The sequence below is a fragment of the Numenius arquata genome, chromosome 9 (genome assembly GCF_964106895.1).
Source record: "Numenius arquata chromosome 9, bNumArq3.hap1.1, whole genome shotgun sequence".
NCBI lineage: Eukaryota > Metazoa > Chordata > Aves > Charadriiformes > Scolopacidae > Numenius > Numenius arquata.
The window spans coordinates 30213535-30235196 of record NC_133584.1 but is presented as its reverse complement, the minus strand read 5'-3'; the positions used below and the strand labels follow the sequence as shown (position 1 = coordinate 30235196).

Sequence of the window (21662 nt, the reverse complement as noted above, 5' to 3'; positions counted from 1 at the left end):
CTCTCTTGCCAAGCTATGAGAAATCCCAGCCGACTCCTGTAGGCTAAAACTGAAGCAGCTTTTAAATGATCTCTACAATTAGTTGGATCTTGTCCACACTGGGAGTGTGCCCTATTGAATATGGAAGAACTTAAAACTGATGCTAAAATCAATAATAGGGGATTTTATTTTTAACAGGGGTATTATGGGAAGCATTTTTCAGTTGGAAAGTCGCAGCATGTAAACCAAAGTCCTTCAGCACTGACGTGACAGCGCTGTATTTTCATCCCACTGGTGTTAACCTTGTGCTCTGTGCTCCTTTTATTTTGGGATTTTGTCTTACAAGTTAGGTGTTTCCACTTGCCAGATTGATGTGCATAAAGACAGTTTTTTAAAATACTTGTAAAAAATGGTATGATACTTACGTATGATAGTGGGAATCTTTTCTTGGAATATTGCGCAGGCAATTTTGCACCATTCTGTTTGTCAAGGTATGTCACTTAGAAATTATTTCAGCATACAGAAAAAATGAAAAATTACTGTTTTTAAACTATATTATCTCACTGAATTATCAGTAACATGGAAAGTGCATTTTACATATTGTGCATACTTACCATGTTTAGATGCATCCTTCATAAAATAGACAATTGCACATTCTGGAATAACCATTGTACTAAGTTATAATGAATGACCAGGAGAAAAGAGATTTACTATGTTGCTGTCATTTACTGAATGTGATCTGTGGGACATTCATCCAGCATGGTAGGATGTAAAATACGATATGCTAAAAGCTGTGTATCTGCTTGTGTGTGGGAAATGCTCTCTGAAGGAATTCTGTGAAGCTTTGAGAGCTTAATCCTGGTATGAAACGTAGCTGAATGTTGCATATCTGAGAAAGGTACTTTTGTCAGTACTGTCCAGTAAGTACCGAAGCAGCATGGGTGGTCATAAGTTGGAAAGCTACATTTATGAAATAATAAAAATAACATTTATAAGTGCATATATATCATACATCGGTTACCTAAGCATAATTTAGGATATATCTACCCATTTGAAAATGTTTGCAACCACTTGAGGCATACAGCATTGTTAGCGTTCTGGCTTTCCACATTTTATTTTAAAAAGTATTCTATAGAAATAGCCGCCCAGTGAATGTTTTTTCACTTCCGCAAAGGATTTAGCAATAAATAAAATATTACTAAGACAGTAAAAAATTCCACAATAATTTTGGACAGGCAAACCTTGTTGGTATCTTTGCCCCAGATTTTGTTTAAACCATTGAACTATTCCCCTCAGTTCTGCCTTTCTAGTAATTTGGTGTAATAAATAATCATATGCATATTCTTCCTCTATTTCAAGTCTTGGTATGGCTGTCATAAATGATTGTATATGTAAAAATACATGGCAGTTTAGTAACCAAGTTGTAAATAGTTTGCCCCATAGAAAATGAGTTTCAGAAACATAGTGCAAGGTTTAAGAGCAGATCTTTCTTGCTGTTTCCTTTTCTTGCTGTCCCTGTGAAGCTCTTCTGCTGGCCATTCTCACTCTTAGTACAGATAAATATACCAAGGATTAATGGTGTATATGAAAGCTTTCATAACAAAAGGCAGCACCGAATTGGAAATTGTCATGCCAGGCATTATTAAAATATATACAGAAAAGCACTGTAAATGTAAACTTCACCGGAACCCTTTGCTTACTAAATATATCCTGGTAAATAGCTTTTGTTTCTGCTGCTACCAAATTTAAACAATCTGAAATCAGAATCATTGAAGGGGCTACTTCATCCCTAGCTATGGATGCATCCTTCAGAAAAGTGCTGGAAGTACTGTTGATTAAAATTTAGTTGTTTCAGTGTAATTCTGTGATGGCTGAAGCTACGAATTTCTCAAAACGTTCAGACAGGCCTATATAACTTAATCTGATTTTTAGCTGCTTTCTGGAAAGGCTACAGCCATGTTTCCTTCTGTCGAATACACGCTGCCTCTTCTAACCAGGCAGGCAGCGCAAGCTGAATGAAAAGGAATATACTTAGAATAATTTAGAACTCAGAACTCCACTGGAGTATCTTTCTTATACTACAGAAATACTTTAAAGTGGGGAGGGGAAAGGAGGAATTGCTTCCTAACCCATGACCTGCTGCACTGAAGTTAAGAATATCCGTAATCTCTGTATAGTAAGTGTGAACTGTTGTGCTGAAATACAAGCCTGTGTAGATCTGCATGCTTATATATATTTAAATGAAGATACTAATATTGCTACAAGTAACAAACTGGTGTGAAAACACTGTTAGGTTTCTTCTGTATTCTGAAATTTAGTTCTTTATGGAATCTTTTTGCTTCATGGCGTGGAAATATTTTCAGAGTCTCTTTTTAGAAGATATAAATATTCCAACTATTATGTTTTTGAGAAATTAGTAGACAGGATCGTTTGTTAAAACTGTTCATACAGACTTAAAACCATGTTGTAAACAGTAATTCAAAATGTCTCATTTCTGCACCGATACAGACAGGGAAATATTTCTTTTTAGTGTAAAGTTCAATAAGAGATGAAAGGTATGTACATTACCAAATAACAGTCTTACAGAAGCAATCTAGCAAAAACCTGGGTTTTCATAGTATTATTTTGTAAGCAGGATATTAAATACTTGAAAAATACTATGTTCTTGCAAATGTGTTCTTTCGTGAGTGTTCTAAAAATGTGAAATGCTTGTTTTAGTAAATGATTACATTTAGATTTTCAGTCTTACATGTTAAACTTTTTTACATTCATGGAAACAGAACCACTTTGGAATACGACAAGAGAGGTTTGTGATTTTTTTTTTAATATGTGTCCCTCACTGAGAAAATGAGAACATTAAATTATTAATTCCAGACAATCTTTTTGCATGGAAATTATGCACGATTCATTTCTAAATTTATCTGAAACAGTGAATCTTTGGAGAGATGTTTTTTGGACTGTCTGTCTGCAGAGTGACCTCAAAAGAAGCTTGAGGAAAACTTAACTTGCCAGTATATTTATTTACACACACTTTAAAGCGCTGGTGTGGATGGAATGGTGGAACAGATTATACAGATAGCCACTTTGCTGTCCATTGACTTCCACTCATCAGAACAGAAGTAAGGGAAGGAGGAGACCTGTGTAGCTAAGATGTACATAGCATTGTTATAATCATAGATGAGTTTTTAACTTTGCTTTTCAGAACTGTTTGAACAGCAATCCTCCCAGCTAAGTCAAATCATGACAGTAATAAAATTGGCTGAGGTGGCTGCTTTCCTCCTGTGGTTGTTGTTCAAGCTGCTCACTGTTCACTCAGCATAGAAGAACTAATATTGCCAAGCTGTACCCGTGGCCATTTTGCCTTTGTGGAGTTGCTGAGTGTTTCTAAGTTCTTGCAGATGCCACAGTTATCCTCACAAACTTTATACAAATTTGGCAATAAATATATTTGCTGAGGTTCAGTTTCTTGTGAATGCCTCTCCCTTTGTCCCCGTCCCTGCCTTTAAGGTATTTTGGTCCTTGTTATTGGGTCTGCTTTACATTGCTAACGTGCACAGTTTGGTCTCAATTTCCCATTGACATGAAGTAGATTTGAGAATTTGCAAATGCCGAGCTATTCATGTTCATGTTTGATACTAACTTAGAGCATAAAATAATTTGTGTATCTGAAGTAGTCCCAAAAGCATGCATATAGCTCCCAAAGAATTGCAAACCAGTACCCTTCCACTTGGTTGTTTCATAATTCCCTGTATTAAAAAGGTGCAATAAATGCTTTAAAAATATACTGGGGATTTTGCATATACTGAAGTCCGTTCGAAGTTGTAGTTTTTAGCAGCTATAGCTCTGCCACGTTTCTTAACTAAGGCACAAATGTTAGCATCTCTACAGTAAGACTGGATTCAGATATGCATGGATGGTGGTAGCTTCTGACATGTTCCACATTGTTGGATTTTGACATTCATGACTTCTGTGTCAAGTTTTCAAATATACAGCAGTGGTAGTCTTTATCTTGAAAATAAATCTTTTCATGCAGGGCAGCTAAAGGGGGGCCAACTTCCATCAGAGCTGGAAGGCCGACAGAAATGAGAAGGATCACCTCTGAGGGGTGATCTGCTCAATGGGTTGTTTCAGAATGCAGTGCCTTCTCGTAGGACTGAACAGACAAAAATCTTGTCTGTCTTCTGTGACAGCTTCTTCAGTCAAGTGTTTTCCACATGGTGAAGAGACTGGTGTTTGTTATCGTTTCTGCTATTTTATTCCAACTTATCAATGTCCTGGGCTGCTGGGAAGGGTCGTCTCCAACGGCAGTGATTTGCGTGTGGCAGAACAAAGTAATGAAAAATTGTAATATTTGACATGCGGGGAGACGATCTTGCTATAGTCTGCCAGTTATTTGTGTTCTTAAATAAAAAAGAAGAGGAGAGCGAAGAGAGACCTTCTTTCTAAATAATAAACTTAACTCTTCTGTTATGTCTTTTTTCTTAGAAAAATAAAATACTAGTCCTTCTGTGATTGTTTTGTAGCATATGGCAAGTAACGTTGCAATTACATGAGAGATGGCACTGGGTTACTTTAAATAAGTGTTGGAAGCTTCCCACGATTTGATTTTAAATACCGTACCTTGACTGCGCTCTTTACTAATTAGTCCACTTCTCTGTCCATATTGGAACTCCAGGAGCCGGTGCCGGTACTGCCGCCTGCCCCCAGCCCGGCGCCGGGGCACTGGGGGGGGCGCTCCATTCACCCCTGAACTGCTGGGGCCAGCGCTCTGCAAAGGGATCCCTGTCACAAGGGTGGGACGCTGCAAAATCTTACCGTTTAGTAAAAAGAGGACGTGACTATTTTTCTGTAATAGAGAGCAACCATTTCTTAACGGCCTTGAGGCTTTTTGAAGTTGGAGATCCGTATTCTCCTGGGGTTTAGCCTCAGGCGGCGACAGCCACCCGCCCAGCCGCGCTCTCTCTCGGCTCTCGCCCCCGGCATCCTCCCCCCGCCCCCGGCATCCTCCCCCCGGCCTCCCCCTGCCCCCGGCATCCTCCCCCTGCCCCCAGCATCCTCCCCCCGGCCTCCCCCGGCCTCTCCCTGCCCCCGGCATCCTGCCCCCGGCCTCCCGGGCCGCGAGGGGAGAATCGGAGGCAAAAGGCAAAACTGGGAGGAATCTGATTTCCCGGAACGGCAAAGGGGACCAGAGGAACAACGGTGGTGCCGGTAGAGGGATGTACAGACACCATTTCGGTACCACCGTAGCCGGGGCGCCACCCCCACCCCGCTGCAGGCAGCGACCTCCTGCCCCCCCGCAGCTCCTGCGGGCTGCCCCGGTCGTGGCTGTGGCTGCCCCGTGAGGGCACGGCTGTGGCTGCCCCAGTCGTGGCTGTGGCTGCCCCGATGGCTGTGGCTGCCCCGGTCGTGGCTGTCGCTGCCCCATGAGGGCACGGCTGTGGCTGCCCCGGTCGTGGCTGTGGCTGCCCCGATGGCTGTGGCTGCCGCGGGAGGGCAGCCCCGTGTCCCCGCTGGAGCCAGGACAGCTGCTGAGTTTGCAGTTTGGGGTGTATCACTCGGTGTGTTTGTAAATGTACGTTAGTAGCTTCTGATGGATGTATTTGAAGTTAGCTGCCTGTATGTAACTGTGTGACTTTAAAAACAAACAAAATAACCCAAATCCTTTCATTTGGATGCTGGGAAAGTTACAATTGGCTTTATAGAAAATTACTGTGAATCGTGAGAAGGGTAGATACAACATTGCAGCTCGAAGGAAGTTTGTTCTTTACGCATGTTAAAGCATCAGGTAGAAATTGTTTTATGATGTGAGTAGTAGTATTTTCAGTGTACTGTAATCTAGGGATTTTAGAATACTTACCTTCCTGCAATATATATAAACGGCCATGCCAGTTGTCATGGCAATGTCTCATTTGGAGAGTTTTGACTTAATTCTGCTAGTTTGTTTCTGCCAGAGAAGTCTGATTTCTGCAGTGAGTATTGAATAGTTTGAGACTTAACTCCTTATTTTACCTAAAAAAGCTTTCTGAAATTTGCTGTTAACACTTGCAGTCGTCATGGGGTTCAGCAGAATCTACACTCACCTTCGTATTTGTCAAGCTCTGTGTAACGGCAACCCACTTGTCATATGCTTAGGAATAAAATCTATTAGCCAGTTCTTTCCACTTGTTCTCCAGCAGCTTAAAATCCAGTGAGAAATGGTTTCTATATTACTTAAAAGCATTTTGTGATATTTTTGTCCCTACGTCTTCTGAAGTATTTTCTTGCAGTCCTCCTTAAAAGGATAATTTTTCAGCCCTTTTTTTGTCCTGCATATACTCACTTCCATCCCATCACTCAGTGTACTTGTGTGTTGAGATGGTTACAGCCCCGGGGCTGTGGAAGGGTGACTGCGCCAGGAGCAAGCGCAGGGCTGTTCTGAGGAGCTACAGAATAGTCAGTGCAAAGTACTTCTGAAAAAGGGGGAAGGATGGACATTTTTTCCTAATGCAAAGTTTAATTATGTACCCTTGAGTAGATTAGCGTATCAAGAATAACTTTATAGATTCTAAAATACAAATTTTAATTCAAGAAAACCTGTCAGTGTATTTTGTCTGATACATGGTTACCAAGTTGGGGCCTTCTCACTAAGACATCTGTTTAAATTCTCACTCAAAATGTTGGTGTACTTGAAAAATGAGCAAAGTGTACTGATAAATTGGCATGGCTGTACTTGGGGAAGTTTCTTAAGTGCTTGGATGGGGTTTTTGGTTTGGGTGGTTTTTTTGGTTTTTTTTTTGTAAAGCACACTAGTCTTTTTAGGGAAAGAAGTCCTTACAAAATCTGAATAATATCAAATATCACAGTCTGAAAAATGTCCTATCTCTGAGATAGGATGCATCTTTGGTGGGGGTGGGGTCCGAGGGAATGGGCAGCTTTAATTCTCATGCTGCTAAAATATTAACAATTTTCACTGTAAATGTGATTCTGTTGTCTTTTTAAGATGGTCCAGCTGAAGGTTCCGTTACAAATGGAGGCACTGCTGCTGTCTCAGCTCTGAATGATGACCTGGATATCTTCGGTCCAATGATCTCTAATCCTTTACCAGCAGCTGCTGTACCTCCTGCTCAGGTAACATTTATTTAGTTATACGTGCATGTAAATATGTGTGTGTACGTGCATATTTCCTTCAAGGAATTGTTCATTCACACAGAAGGAATGCAGACTTCTCAACACTCATGGCTGGAGACTCTTCAGCTGTTATGGCTATATTTTTCTCGCCTCTTCAGGCTTCCATGCTGCTTGGATATAGAATTAGGAGATAATGTGGTCTTCTCTTCTGATTCCAGCTAGTTATCCAGCTATATTGGATTCTGTCTTACCCTAGTGATGGTAGTCATGTTTTCTTCATGTTCTTTTTTTTTAATAGGTATTGCTTAATATATTCTTACTTGATATTCTCAGGTTATTGGGCTTTAAGTCATACTTTTTAAGGACCTCTTATTGCTTTGTGATGCTGATAGGATACAGCATCAGGAAAGGATACAGCAGATGCTTCTGTCTTAAGAGCTGCTAAAAATTTGGTGTCTCGAGCTTCATACTCAAAATCAAGAATGGATATCAAGAAGGACAAATCTTGCTTCCTGGGCTGATCTGGTTTTGTCTCATCTTGGAATTTGTGTGTCTTTCTGTCATCAAGGAAGGGTAGCACAACCCCTGCACCTGGCTCGCTCCCTCTGCTACAGCCATGGTAGTTTGGAAGACACCCCATTGCCATGCCTGTTGTAGCTGAAAAAGGCAGCTTTGGGACAGACAAAGAAAATGCTTAAAGCTGCAGCTCCTCTTCTTGGCTGTTGTGGAAGTCTCTGTTCAAAGTATCAGAAAGAACAGTATCTGAGTGCTTGTTGTCTGCTATTCTACTGCGTTATGTCAAAATTGATAGATGGAGAGGGAGGAACATGCCTATGGAGGTAGATGTGAAAAGCGGTAGCCCGTTTCTAGCTTCACTGAGCTTTTTAATGTATCCAGTTTTGGTGTAGATTGAATAAATTCAAATCTAGAATCCTGAAGTTTCCACTCAGGCCCTAATAAATGGGCCAGTGGTAGTAACACATGTAATGGATCAACTCGGCTTCTGGTTTTCCCCCTTTCCTGCCTTTCTGAAGATTGAAGTGATGACTTCTGTATGTAGTTACCGTCTGCTCAACAGAAAAGATTTTTTGGTTGTTACTAATTTTCACTAATGAGTCTTCTCTGAGGCCTTTCAGAATTTCAGCTTTCTCTTGTTTCTATTCCATGAGCAAGTGATGTCACCTGCTGATTTAGCAGTGATTTAGCTGTAGAATCAATACATAAATCCAAAAGAAGGCTAAATATTCAAGTGTGAGAAAAACCAAAGTGAATGGTGATTCTTTGGGTGGTGATAGTTGGTGACGGTTTAAATAATGGCTGCTAAAGTATATTGACTTATATGTATTAGCAATTAAAGAATAGATCATTTAAAGTGCATTTCTGTGATAAAGATTGGTCACTAGACCTTCCGTGAGAGAAGTATTTCGATACGTGTAGTTTATAGAATCATAGAATGGTTCGCATTGGAAGGGACCTTAAAGATCATCGAGTTCCAACCCCCCCTGCCCTGGGCAGGGACACCAGAGCAGGTTGCTAAAAACCCCATTGGACCTGGCCTTGAACCCAGGCATGGGGCACCCACAGCTTCTCTGGGCAACCTGTCTCTTACTCTGCTGCTTTCTAGACCAAGTATGACACCTACTACATGGATTAAAAAGCAGTAGAAAGGATATTATTCTCAATATCTGGTAAGTATCACGTTGTTTGCATACAAGAAAGCATGAATGTGTTTACTTGCTGTTAACAAACCAGTCCAGATTTTTAGTGACATTTTGCTTTTTTTCTGAGTACCATAATGAGGCACAGAAACAGAACTTTTATCAAATATACAGTCCTTATGGCATTTTACAAAATTTAATTCTTGGTTATCTTCCATTCTTAATTCTTTCTCAAAGAAAATGTATTATAACCAATTGAGAGGTGGGTTGGTAGCAGAAAATAGATTTCCAATGCTGATTACATAGATTGTTTGGTAAACTGGGACAAAGGGGATATTCTGTTTTGCTTTAAGATTAAAAAGGCCCCGCAGGCCTTGTGTTTCAGGTTGGTGGTGTCTAGTCTGGGAACTGATGCCGGGCGGCAGTTGAGGGTGCCTCTCATTTGGCAGTGGTGTGAGTATTTTGCAAGATCTTTCAGCTTGTAATATGGATAAAAGTTGTATGGGATTGAGAGAAAAGTCAGGAGGATATTGGAGACTGGAAATGGTGCTTCATAATGAGAGATTTTAAGAATTCAGTCTGTTTAATTTCTTGATGTAAAAGAGTGGTGTAACTATTTTGTGTGGGACTGCAAATGGGAAAGTGGACATAAACTAGAGCTCAGTCAAGTTGAATAATCCTAACATTCAGTCCCTACATTTGGATTTGGAAGATATCGAGAAGAAATCCATGGCCAATTCTTAAGTTGAGATGAGTCGCACTTGTTTGTATATATTTTAAGAGAATGCATTGAATTAAAAAAATAAAGTAGAGGAAGGGATCAAGTGTGGAATAGTGTGGCTTGCTTTCTTGCTCAGAGTTATTTACCGTGGTGTTCTGTGTAGTAAGTGCTTCTGAGATACCACAGTGGGATTTGCGAACATTGAAAGAGAAGGGAATTTAATGGGGCTCCGTAAACTCATTTGTAGAAGCAATACACGACTTGATTTTCCACGGGATTGCTTTTCTTTTCCAGCTTAACCAGAAGGCAGCATATAGTACTAAATGCATATGTTTTTATGGCACTGTGGAGCACAGAAATGTCTGTTTGAATGCATAAGACTGAATTTGATGTCTGCAAAACTTAGGATTTATGACCATTGACATAACCAAGGCATGATTTTCAAATGAAAATAAAAGCATTTGTTTTTCCTTTTTCAAAGGTGACTTGAGCATTCAGGTGTATGCACCTTTACTCTACTTTCAGATATGTGTCTTTCTTACAGTTTTCTAAAACATTGAGAATATTTCTTCCTACTGTTCTGTATAGCTGGATGCTAATAAAAACTGTTGAATTTGTAAAGGACCGGTAAAGAACAATATGTGAATGACTAAATTTTATTCTAGAATTTTGTCTATCATCATTTTGCTGCATCAAAGGAAGTGTGGCCAGCAGGTGATTCTGAGGGAGGTGATTCTCCCCCTCTATTCTGCTCTGGTGAGACCCCACCTGCAGTACTGTGTCCAGCTCTGAAGCCCTCAGCACAGGAAGGACATGGACCTGTTGGAGCAGGTCCAGCGGAGGGCCACAAAGCTGATCAGAGCACTGGAGCACCTCCCCTATGAAGACAGGCTGAGAGAGTTGGGGTTGTTCAGCCTGGAGAAGAGAAGGCTCTGGGGAGACCTTATTGTGACCTTCCAGTACCTTCCAGGGGCTACAGGAGAGATGGGGAGGGACTCTTTGTCAGGGAGTGAAGCAGTAGGACGAGGGGTAATGGTTTTAAACTGAAAGAGGGTAAATTTAGACTAGGAAGATAGATTTAGAGGTAGATTTAGCAGTAGATAGAGGTAGATTTAGACTTAGGAAGAAATTCTTTAGTGTGAGACTGGAACAGATTGCCCAGAGTTGTGATGCCCCCTCCCTGAAGGTGTTCAAGACCAGGTTGTATGGGGATTTGAGCAACCTGATCCTACTGGAAGGTGTCCCTGCCCATGGCAGAGGGGTTAGACTAGGTGATCTTTAAGGTCCCTTCCAACCCAAACCATTCTGTGATTCTATGATCATGTTCTCTTTAGTGCTGGAAATGCCTTAAGTGAAACACAGTGGAAGAATAGGCATCATACTTCAAAACCAGAATGGACCAGCTGGAAAGGAAAAATATTTTATGTTCCAGAGAAGGGAAATCTGAAGAAAGAGTTAGAAATGAGGCTGCAGGAGAGATACAAGTCTTCAAGTCTAGAAAAGGTTGATTGCAAAGAAAAACCTACGTTGTTTGCTCTGAGTACTGAATATATGGGAAGAAATACATTTGATTTTTTAATCTTATTATAAGGATAATTTATGTTCTTATGTTATGTGTATCACCCGAGACAGTGATAGACATCTTCATCAGACTTTTTCGGGTATTGCTGATAATTTCTTAAAGCAAGAGAGCAGGTGAAATTTCTCAGTGTTTTTCTTTGATTCTGTGAGCTGAATATAGCTGAGTGCTCATTTCCTCATCAGTTATTACCAGGAAATAACAGCTGATGGTTTTTTAGTGGAACTGTCTAGATGTCTAAAAACAAAATCTGCAAAATCAAACATAGGAAGAGTTGAAATAACCAGCAAGTCCATAGAGACTGCAAAGATAAAAAGGACAAGAATTGTACACAGAATTTAAGACCTGAATAGTGTACTGCTTTACTTGCTTACATAAGAATAATGATGTCCTAGGCTGTATTTTCCCTCCTCCCCTGGAATGCAGGTAGCTTTTCCAGTCAGCGGGGAGAAATTGAAAATGTTATGTGGGGTCATGACTTACCACCATATAAATGAGAAACAGTAGAGGGCTGTTTTTCCACAGCCCATTCCTGCTTTCCTACAGGGTGCCAGCCACTGCCAGAGACCTGCAGGTAGCAGGAAAGTGCATGTGTGCCATTTTTTGCTTCTGCAGTCCTTCACTCAACTGCACATGTCCTACTGTCCACTTTCCTCTTTCATTTCCCCCGCTGCCACATCTCTTTCAGTTTGAAGATGTTGGAGCAGCTATCCCTGCCAGTCTTTGACACAGACAGAGCTTCAGATGGTGGACATAGCCCTGCAAGTCACGGGCTGTGGGGTGGAGTGCCTGTACCCCTCTCCCTGAGGCCACGAGAGATGGTCTTCCTTCCTGCAGGAGGTGTGCTGTTCTTCAAGAGCTGTATCATGAGGTAGAGGAATTATGGCAGGAAGTGAGCAGGCTGTGCTGCCTCAGAGAGGATGGGACACAGACAGGATCTTCCCAGGGGCACAGCAGCTTCAGGACCCCAATTGCAGTGGTGACACAGGCAGAGTCTGCTCCTGGCAGAGCGGTAAGTGCAAACTCTGGAGAAGGCGTGGAATGGGAGCTGGTGACTTCTGGCACTGAGAAAGTGGCTCCAGCTCCACTTGGAGACTTGCAACTATGGAACTGGTTCGCTGCCTGCAAAACCGAAGAGGGGCTTTCAACTGAAGCATCTGAAGCAACTGATTATGAGCCATGCAAGGCCACCGGGATGAAGCAGTGAGTAATAGTAATGGGCAACTCCCTCCTGTGGGGGATAGGGGCACCCGTCTGCTGACTTGAGCTGTTGTCTAGAGAAGTTTGGCAGGGGCTTGGATCTGGAACATCGTGAAGGGAGTGCTGAAGTTTGTTCAGGTCTCTAGTACCCCTTGCTGTTCTTCCATGTGGGCGCTGACAGGGACAACCTTGAGAGAAGAGTTGACTACAGAGCTCTGGGGGTGGTAGTGAACAGTAGAGGGGCCCAGGTTACATGCTCCTCTATTGTACCAGTGAAGGGAGAGAGTGTTAGGAGGAAAACAGTGATACCGCATGTCAACAATTGATTGTAGAATTGATGATGCCAAGAAGGTTTTAGTTTCTCTCACTGTTGGACCCTGTTGTTTGAGCATCAGCATCTGCTTGGGAGAAATGGGATCCATCTCACTAAATAGGGCAACAGTGTCTGTGCCAGCAGGATGGCTGACCTGAAAGAAAGCTTTAAACTAGGGGCAGTGAGGAATGTTACCAGCAGCCCTGTGAGGAAGTGATGGACAGGGCTGACAAGCAAAGGGTCTGCAGTGATGTGAAAGAAAGGGAACACAAAATCAAAGAATCAAAGAAACAGGTTTTAGCTGGTGTCACCTCAAGTATTTGCATGTAAGCAAGGAAGCGCCTATAAGGCACCATTACGGGAAGAGCCACCACACAGACCCTTTTGGGGAAATCAGCATGGTGGGGCATCTGTAGTGAAAACGTACACTCATGCATGCAGCACAGGGAATCAATGTGAGAAACTGGAGATCTGTGTGTTGTTGCAGGGTTATGATCTTGTTGGGATCACAGAGATGTGGTGGTTTGGCTCGATGAGTGGAGTCCTGTGGTGGGAGGGACACAGGCTCTTCAGGAAGGACAGGCTGGGAAGACGAGGAGGTAAACTTGTCCTTGATGTGAGAGAACAGCTAGAATGCATGGAGCTCTGCCTGGGGGTGGATGATGAGCCAGCTGAGAGCTTATAGGTAAGGACTTAAGAGCAGACAGGTATGGATGACATTGTATTAGGTGTCTGCTATAGGCTGCCTGCCAGGAAGAACAAGCAGGTGATGCCTTCTACAGACAGCTGGTAACAGCCTCACACTCACAGGCCCTGGTCCTCATGGGGGGAACTTTGGCCACCACAGTGTTTGCTGGTGGGACAACACAGCAGGACATAAGCAGTCCAGGAGGTTCCTGGAGAGCATCGGTGACAACTTTCTGACCCAGGTGACAATAGGAGCCAACAAGGAGGGGATGCTCTGCTGGACCTCATGCTCGTAAACAAGAAAGGGCTCATTTGGGATGTGAAGATTGAAGACAGCCTTGGCTGCAGTGACCATGAGATGGTGGAGTTGAGGATTCTTAGAGGAGGAAGCAGGGCAAAAAGCACGATCACAACTCTGGACTTCAGGAGAGCAGACTTTGACCCCTTCAGGGATCTGCATGAAAGAGTCCCATGCAATAAGGCCCTGGGGGGAAGAGAGAAAGCTGGTTGATATTCAAGGATCACCACCTCCAAGATCAAGAGCAGTCCATCCCAATGAGCAGGAAGTCAGGCAAAAGATGCCAGGAGGGCTGCATGGATGAACAAGGAGTTCCTGCTGGAAGGAAGGATACAGAAGGTGGAAGAGGGGAGAGGTAACCTGGGGGGAATACAGAACTCTGTCCGAGCAGGTAGGGATGGGGTTAGGAAAGCCAAAGCCCAACTAGAGTGGAAGCTGGCAAGGGGTGTCAAAGGCAACAGAGGAGGACTTATAAATGCATAAGGGACAAAAGGAAGAGTAGGGAAAATGTGGGCCCATTGCTGAAAGGGGCAGGGGCCACGGTGACAACAGGACATGTAGATGTAAAAGGCTGAGGTGCAAATGGCTTCTTTGCCTCTGTCTTTACTAGCAAGACACCATTCGGGAATCCGAGACTGTGGAGACTAGGGGGAAAGGCTGGAGCAAGGAAGATGTACCCTTGGTGGACGAGGATCAGGTCAGAGAATACTTTAGCAAACTGGACGTAGATCTTGGCCCTGATGGGATGCACCCGTGAGGGCAGAGGGAGCTGGCTGATGTCTTTATGAGATCACTCCTGATAATCTTTGAATGATCGTGTTGATTGGGAGTGGGGCCTGAGGACTGGAGGAAAGCACTTCTGTCTTCAAGAAGGACCAGAAGGAGGACCCAGGGAACTACAGGCCGGTCAGCCTCATCTTGATCCCTGGGGTGCTGTGTCCAGTTCTGGGCTCCCCAGTAGAAGAGAGACTCAGGCATACTGGGGAGAGCCGAACAAAGGACCACAAAGATGATTAAGGGACTGGAGCTTCTCTCCTGAGAGGAGAGGCTGAGAGAGCTGGGACTGTTCAATCTGGAGGCTTGGGGATCTCATCGATGTCTAGAATACCTCATGGGAGGATGCAAAGAGGATGGAACCAGGCTGTTTCCAGTGGTGCCCAGGGACACGACCAGAGGCAATGGACAAAAGCCATCTAGACTGCAACTGTCAGACCACCTTAAAATATTGAGGGTGTCATGATCTTTATCTGCTGTTTTGCAGTCTTTTGGGAATTAAAAGCCAGAATGAAAATACTTATTGTTAGTGTCATGCATTAATCTAAACTACTTGTCAGCCATGTGCTATTGGTGTAGTCAGGTGGCAAGTATAAAGTGATGGATTCAGCTGCCATAATTGTGGTCCTGACACATCTGACCAATATTTCACAGTGAAAACTTCCTTTTACAGGTAAATACACAAAGCTATTGATGACAAAAATTATTTATATGTGAAGCATATTGGAGATGACTTCCAGTAGTTCTGAAAAATTCTGTTACGCTGACATCCTAAAACTGCTCAGCACTGTGTTCCCTCACCACCTGATGAGCATTTGGTTTTGGTATAATGGCTGTTTGAGAGCACTACGTTCAGCCTTTCTTAAAGGAAAAGTATTATATGTATGCCAGGCGTGTTTTCCCGGAGGCCTTGGATGGTGTGAGAATGTTAGATACATGAAAATCATGCCAATGTTGTTGGGTTGGTTTTTTTTTTTTTTACTTGAATGCCACCATGTTTTCTTGCCTTGTATTTTGTGTTCCCTTTCATTTATTTAGCTGATGAACACTTTAGGGAGTGCTTGTTCGGTGTTCAGGCTCCTCTCAGAATCTTCCATAAACAAAATGAATGAAGAGATATTAAATGAACATTTAATCTCATGACGTAAATATAATAGATGATCAGTCCTCCAGGTCTTTGGCACTCCCTTCCCTTCTGTGCATTGCTTGATTTCCTTAAAGCACCTGTAGTAACAGGATTTCATATATCTGGAGATGCTCCAGATGCTCCATCTGTGCTTCATCCCAGATGAAAACAGTTTCTCTGATGCTATTACTTATTTGAAAATAACAACAACAGCAAACCCAGACTTGTCTGCTCTTCTCCCTGGTAAAGCAAAGCAAACCCCTTCCTTACTGCAGCACAAGCAGCAGAGATGAAGCTGCCTCTGTTGACTCTTCCACTGCTTACGTGTCCTTCTCCCATCTGCTGAGTGTGACTCTCAGGCAGGTGCCATGGTAGGAGGACCATGTCAATATGGAATAATTCAGTAATAGGTCTTCCTGGGTATATGCACGGTAAAACAAATACTGCTATTTAGGGTGGGCCTTTACCTGAGGGTATTACTAAATCCAACTCTGGTATTCTTGGACGACTGGTTATGCCACACTGATAAAGAATTGTCTCAAAGGGAGACGGCTTACTGCTGCCCATTAAAAAACCCTTTGATTTTGCTTTGCAGTCAGGAGTTTTTATTGGTAATAAGCAAGAGGTCATACCTTTTTTAATACGTACAGGAGGAAATGGATAGTTTAAGTGTACATTGGCCAGAGAGAAGGTTTCACAGGAGTTGAACAATTCCTGGTCTCTTTCTGTCTGCATTTCCCTTTGTAGTGCCATCACCCTAGCCTTCGTTGCTTACTAAGGTCTAGTGACCTTGGCACTGATCAGCTGTTGTATAAATGCAGGTTTTCCGTTGCCAGAGAGTTCCCATTTCTTGTTCTTTTTCTCTCTTCTCTTTCCATAGAAGTTTTGGTCGATTTTTCATCATCAACCACGTGAATCTGCACTCCTTTCTCCTGGTGGTTTCTGGCCAGTAGCTGGTACTAGAATTGTTTTGTAATTATCACAGAATCACAGAATGATATGGGTTTGGAAGGGACCTTCGGAGATCACCCAGTCCAACCCCCCTGCCAAAGCAGGTCCACGCAGAGCAGGTCCCACAGGAACGTGTCCAGGTGGGTTTTGAATGTCTCCAGAGAAGGAGACTCCACCACCTCTCTGGGCAGCCCGTTCCAGTGCTCTGGCACCCTCACAGGAAATAAGTTTTTCCTTAATGTTGAGATTCTTTCCCTAATTTATAGCACTGCCTTATTCTAGAACTTTGTAGCCCTTCAGGAGTCAGATGTGTTTTCTCAAGCTGTATATTCAATGTTTGTGTTGTGGTATTTGTACAAACCCAGTGTGACCACAGTGGACTTCTCAGGGCCTAGTCAGCAGCCCACCAGAAGAACCTGGAGAAGTTTGGAGGTTGTTGCTTTAAGCAAAAATATAGGTGTGTTACTGCATCTGCATATTTTGTGGTGGCTTCTTGTCTGTCTGGTCTCTAAACTGGAGAGACATGGATTTGACCAATAGACCACTAAGTGGATCAGGAACTGGCTAGATGGCTGCACTCAAGGGGTTGCAGCACAGGAAGGACATGAACCTGTTGGAATGGGTCCAGAGGAGGGCCATGAAGATGATCAGGGGGCTGGAGCGCCTCTCCTGTGAGGACAGGCTGAGAGAGCTGGGGTTGTTCAGCCTGGAGAAGAGAAGGCTCCGGGGAGACCTTAGAGCGGCCTTCCAGTATCTGAAGGGGGTTACAGGAGAGATGGAGAGGGACTCTTTGTCAGGGAGCGTAGTGATAGGATGAGGGGTAATGGTTTTAAAGTGAAAGAGGGGTTAGATTAGATACTAGAAAGAAATTCTTTGCTGTGGGGGTGGTGAGAGCCTGGCCCAGGTTTCCCAGAGAAGCTGTGGCTGCCCCATCCCTGGAGGTGTTCAAGGCCAGGCTGGATGGTGCTGTGAGCAACCTGGTCTGGTGGGAGGTGTCCCTGCCCGGGGCAGGGGGGTTGGAACTCAATGATCTTTAAGGTCCTTTCCAACCCAAACCATTCTATGATTTGCATTGAAAGTTCCCACTGGTAATAGAATGAGTTGTGTGTTTTAAGAAATAAAACAAGAATGCAGTGTATTGCCTAGTTCTTATATGGTGTGTTTGTTCTTATAATGTGTGTTTGAGTAGCAAAAAAAATAACAGCACTAAAAGATACCTGGATGCAATTTTTTTACAAAACATTTCAGAACAAGCGCAGTAAAAAGCCTGACAGCCTGCCTGTATTTTAGTTTTTCAGTTGTAGACTATGGCAAGTTCTAGATAATTATGCTTTCTCAATAAATGAAATGTGCTTAAAGAACTCTAAGCTAATTATAAACAACTTTTTTCAGATATTTAGTATTTTATTACTTTAAGTAGATCAACTGAAATTTTACTTTTCCTTTTCTCCAAAAATACTGTTCATCTCAGTGGAAGTAGTATACTCCAAAGCACTTAATCTTTTGTTTTAGCTCTTCTCTAATCTATTCTGCCCGTGAGAGGATTAATGAGATGTGAATTATAATCTCCTTATTGATTTCCTAATTATTTTTCATAGTCTTAACTACAGCTCATGATTTATGCTTCTCACTGATGAAAAATGTAGGAGCAACAGGAATGAATAATATGTGTGTGTCCACCCTGGCACTGGTCAGGGATTTAGTTTTCCTTGTTTTGTAACCACCGCCTGGTCTGGTCCTTTTTCCCTATTTAGGTACTGCTCTTATGCCTTTGGTCATACAACATCTTTTTAAATCCCCATTTGCTTAAAATTAATTTCGGAAAATGAGCTGGTTTTTATTTGGTTTAGGAGTGAGGATGTGCAGTACATATTTAACTTCATGTCTTTTGCCGGTTTCATTCAGTAGCCTGTCTTGACCTTTATTTCCCAGAGCACTTCTACTAAACCAGCAGCTGCCTCCTTGTCTGTGGCATCGGGGGATCTTGATCTGTTCACCGAGCAAACAACAAAATCCGAAGAGTTGGCAAAAAAACAACTCTCCAAAGACTCCATCTTATCACTGTATGGCACAGGAACCATACAGCAGCAAAGTGCTCCGGGTAAATAATTTTCTAAAGGTTCCACTGCAGCCTTATTTTAAGCTTTACCTACAACAGTTATCTCCTACTAGTGTAAAATTAAGGTTGGGTACCCTGCTACCTATATTCTAATGAAGATTTTTATTTTTACCATTTATAAAAATGGGAAAATTACTGAAATGAAATAAATAATAAATAGATTTTAATTTATTTATAGCTGTTCAAATTATCAAGTGTACAATTTACTGAAAGATCTGTGAATTCAGTTTCTGTCGTCTAATTAATCACTTAGGGTCTGAGTCTCAGCTGTGCAAATAGCAGGCTGCTGGCATCAGTACAGGGCCATCATATCTTGATTTTAGCCACGTTTGTATGAAAACAAAGACTTCTAGTACAGTGATGAAAAGTTTCTGGTTCACCACAAGGATTTGCCAAACTCTTTTTGGCAGTTACCTTCTGGTGGAGAGTCCCTTTCCTTTGAGAGGTTTTAAGCAGTTTCTTACTTTTAACAGCACTGATGTACAGCCAAAGTTATTCTTTAAAATTACTTTGGTGCACTTCTGACTTATAGGGATGGGGAGAAAACCACAAAACACTTCTGCTGAAATCTTCCCTTCTGTGGTACAGGTATGTTCATGGGATCGTCTTCTATGCCATTTACGACACAACCATCAACTCATTTTCAAGGCTTTCCGGCCATGGGAGTTCCTGTGCCTGCAGCGACCGGGATGATGGGAAACATGATGGGACAATCGGTGCCAGTCATGGGACAGAGCACAGGTGTAATGGTAGGAATGGGAATGCCCAATGGATTTACTGGTACTACACAAACTGGTGTGATGGGACTTCCTCAAAATGTCATTGGACCTCAAAGTGGAATGGTGGGACAGATGGTCACGCCACAAAACAAATATGGATTGCAACAAAACCAACAAGCTCAATGGAATCTCTCTCAGGTAAAGACTTGCTGTTCCCAGACAAGAGTGCATTAGAAAAGCGCATTGCTTTTCAGCAAACATTTGGCTGTAGGAGGAAAGTTGTGAGGTAGCCGAGTTACAGACCACTGGACTGTGAACTGCCCAGAGGCACTGGGAAAAAAAAATCAGTCAATAATTAAAGACAAATAGCATATAAGCGGAGAATAAATTTTGCCAAGTTCTCTCCTTCTGTAGCTACTCTTATCCCGGCATCTGAACTACCCCGGTAAAAAGCAAGCTTAGCTATAGTTAAAACTATATATATATTGATATATATATAGTTATATATAACTTATAACTAAAAGCAGAATTTAATTGCTTGAGGATAGCCATTAGTAATTAATAGTTCCATTTACAGACTTCAGGATAAATTTCAGTGGAATGTGCAGTGCTTTGCACTCTTAACAGTCTCCTGTAGCTAACTGTAGGCTAATCCATTATTTACCTGTAGCATTTCTGTGCTTTTCTTTAAATTTCTTAAGCATGTTTAAAAGGTTCTCTGAAAGTGTTAGTGTACACTTAGTACTGTATTTGTACATTATCCAGTGAAACATCTTGAAATCAGGTATTTGACTGGGGGGGGACAGAACAAACCTAAATTATTCCCTTGGAGTTCAGTATGGCAACTGAAACTATTTTTTTCATACTATTCTTTGAATTATAAAAACAATTTAGTAATTCCATGCTGCTTATTGTAGTAATTTTGGAAATTAACCATAGTGACTTGTTTAGATTTTATATATTAATTTTTACTGTTCTACTCAATCCTGGTCTACTCACACCTCAGTCAGGTGTTGAGAAAGTAAGCAGCATTTTCTACATGGATAAAACAGCCCCGGTTTGAAAATACAGGCTGACATTCTGCTTTGAAAAGTAGTTTTTAAAAGGTGAGAATTTCAAAATGTCAAACGAAAAAAAATCTGTGGATTTACTGTTAACAGTCTTTTTTCAGGTATCTAACTTTAAAAAGACTCATAACAGCTTTGAAATTAAAATCACGCTTCTTATCAAATGTATATTAAAAGTTGGCTCATAAGACAAGCTCTTAACGCATTTCTGTACTCCTTGCCCATCAGGTGTTACCGGTGTGGTGACAACCCACAGCCTGTAGGGGAACTGTGATCTGATCTCTGACTGCAGTTGAAAGGGGGAGAGCTTGCTTTACTCACCAGAAAAGCATGCTTTATAGATTTAGTCTACTTTCTAAGAATTCTGCTCCAGAAGAGATTAACAACTAGGTGAAGCATGTTCTCATCAGCTTTTTTGAATTTCCATGCTCCGTGATGGGTTATTTTTGCAGATACACATGTGAAAGTGCACAGTACTCCATTTTACCCTGAAATGTTAGTCTGCAGTTTATTTAACAATTTTTTTTCCACCAGTGTTTCAGTTTCATTTTGCAACCTGGTATTGTTCGCTCGTGTTTACCTGAACTCTGATTTTTTACCTAATGCTGTCTCTAACTTGAATCTAATGTTGCTTATCCAACATCCCTGTTCATCAACTCTAATTATTAATTGCTCCAAATGCTCTTTTGCTCTCAAACTCATAAGAGGGGACGTCTTCACTCTGTCTATACAGTTAAGTTCTTGGCTTCTCAGTAAGTGTCCGTTTTTTAGAAGGCAAGGGATAGTAACCTGAAGAGTGCTTTTACATTGAGCATTGAAAATTACAGTGACTGGATAGTATTTGTAGAGAGTAGAAATATTTTTGCACCATCCCTGAAGTGAACGTGCTGAATTTTGAACTCTTTCCCACCTTTAACTAGACGTCATCTTTAATTTCATGTGAATTATTTCATTTGTTTTTTGAGACATTATGGTATCTTGAGTAGAGAGAATAGTTAGATTTAGATAGTACTCAAGTTTATAAACCTGCCTCATTCTTTGTTGATTGCCACCAAAATGGACAATTGCTATAAAAACTTGCATATTCAAGATTTTGAGGTCTCCAAAGAAGTATTGCAGGAACAAAACACATCCAGAGTTGCAAATGCAGGCAAGGCTGTTACTTGCTTTGGTGTTTCTTTATTGCAATTGCCACAATTCTGTTGGTTAGCTTTGAAACTTTGAAAGCAAGCTCTTACCAACAGAGACACATGGGGCTCCTTTGTCACACCCTCTGTGAATTCCCTAGCGGAGTGTTCATGCAGACTCCACACATACTCCCCGCGCTGCAGCCAGTCGGCTGATGTGCAGTGGTGACCATGTGA

The 21662-nt window shown here is 42.0% G+C and overlaps 1 protein-coding gene across 2 annotated transcripts in view; it reads left to right on the top strand.

The window, feature by feature from the left end:
- SMAP1 (small ArfGAP 1) overlaps nucleotides 1-21662 on the top strand; it is a 105612-nt gene that overhangs the window by 82559 nt on the left and 1391 nt on the right. For both annotated transcript variants that reach the window (XM_074153850.1, XM_074153851.1), the window contains 3 exons: nucleotides 6959-7086; nucleotides 18326-18494; nucleotides 19101-19429. In XM_074153850.1, the coding sequence (XP_074009951.1) occupies nucleotides 6959-7086; nucleotides 18326-18494; nucleotides 19101-19429 (626 nt within the window). The remainder of the gene's footprint in view (nucleotides 1-6958; nucleotides 7087-18325; nucleotides 18495-19100; nucleotides 19430-21662) is intronic.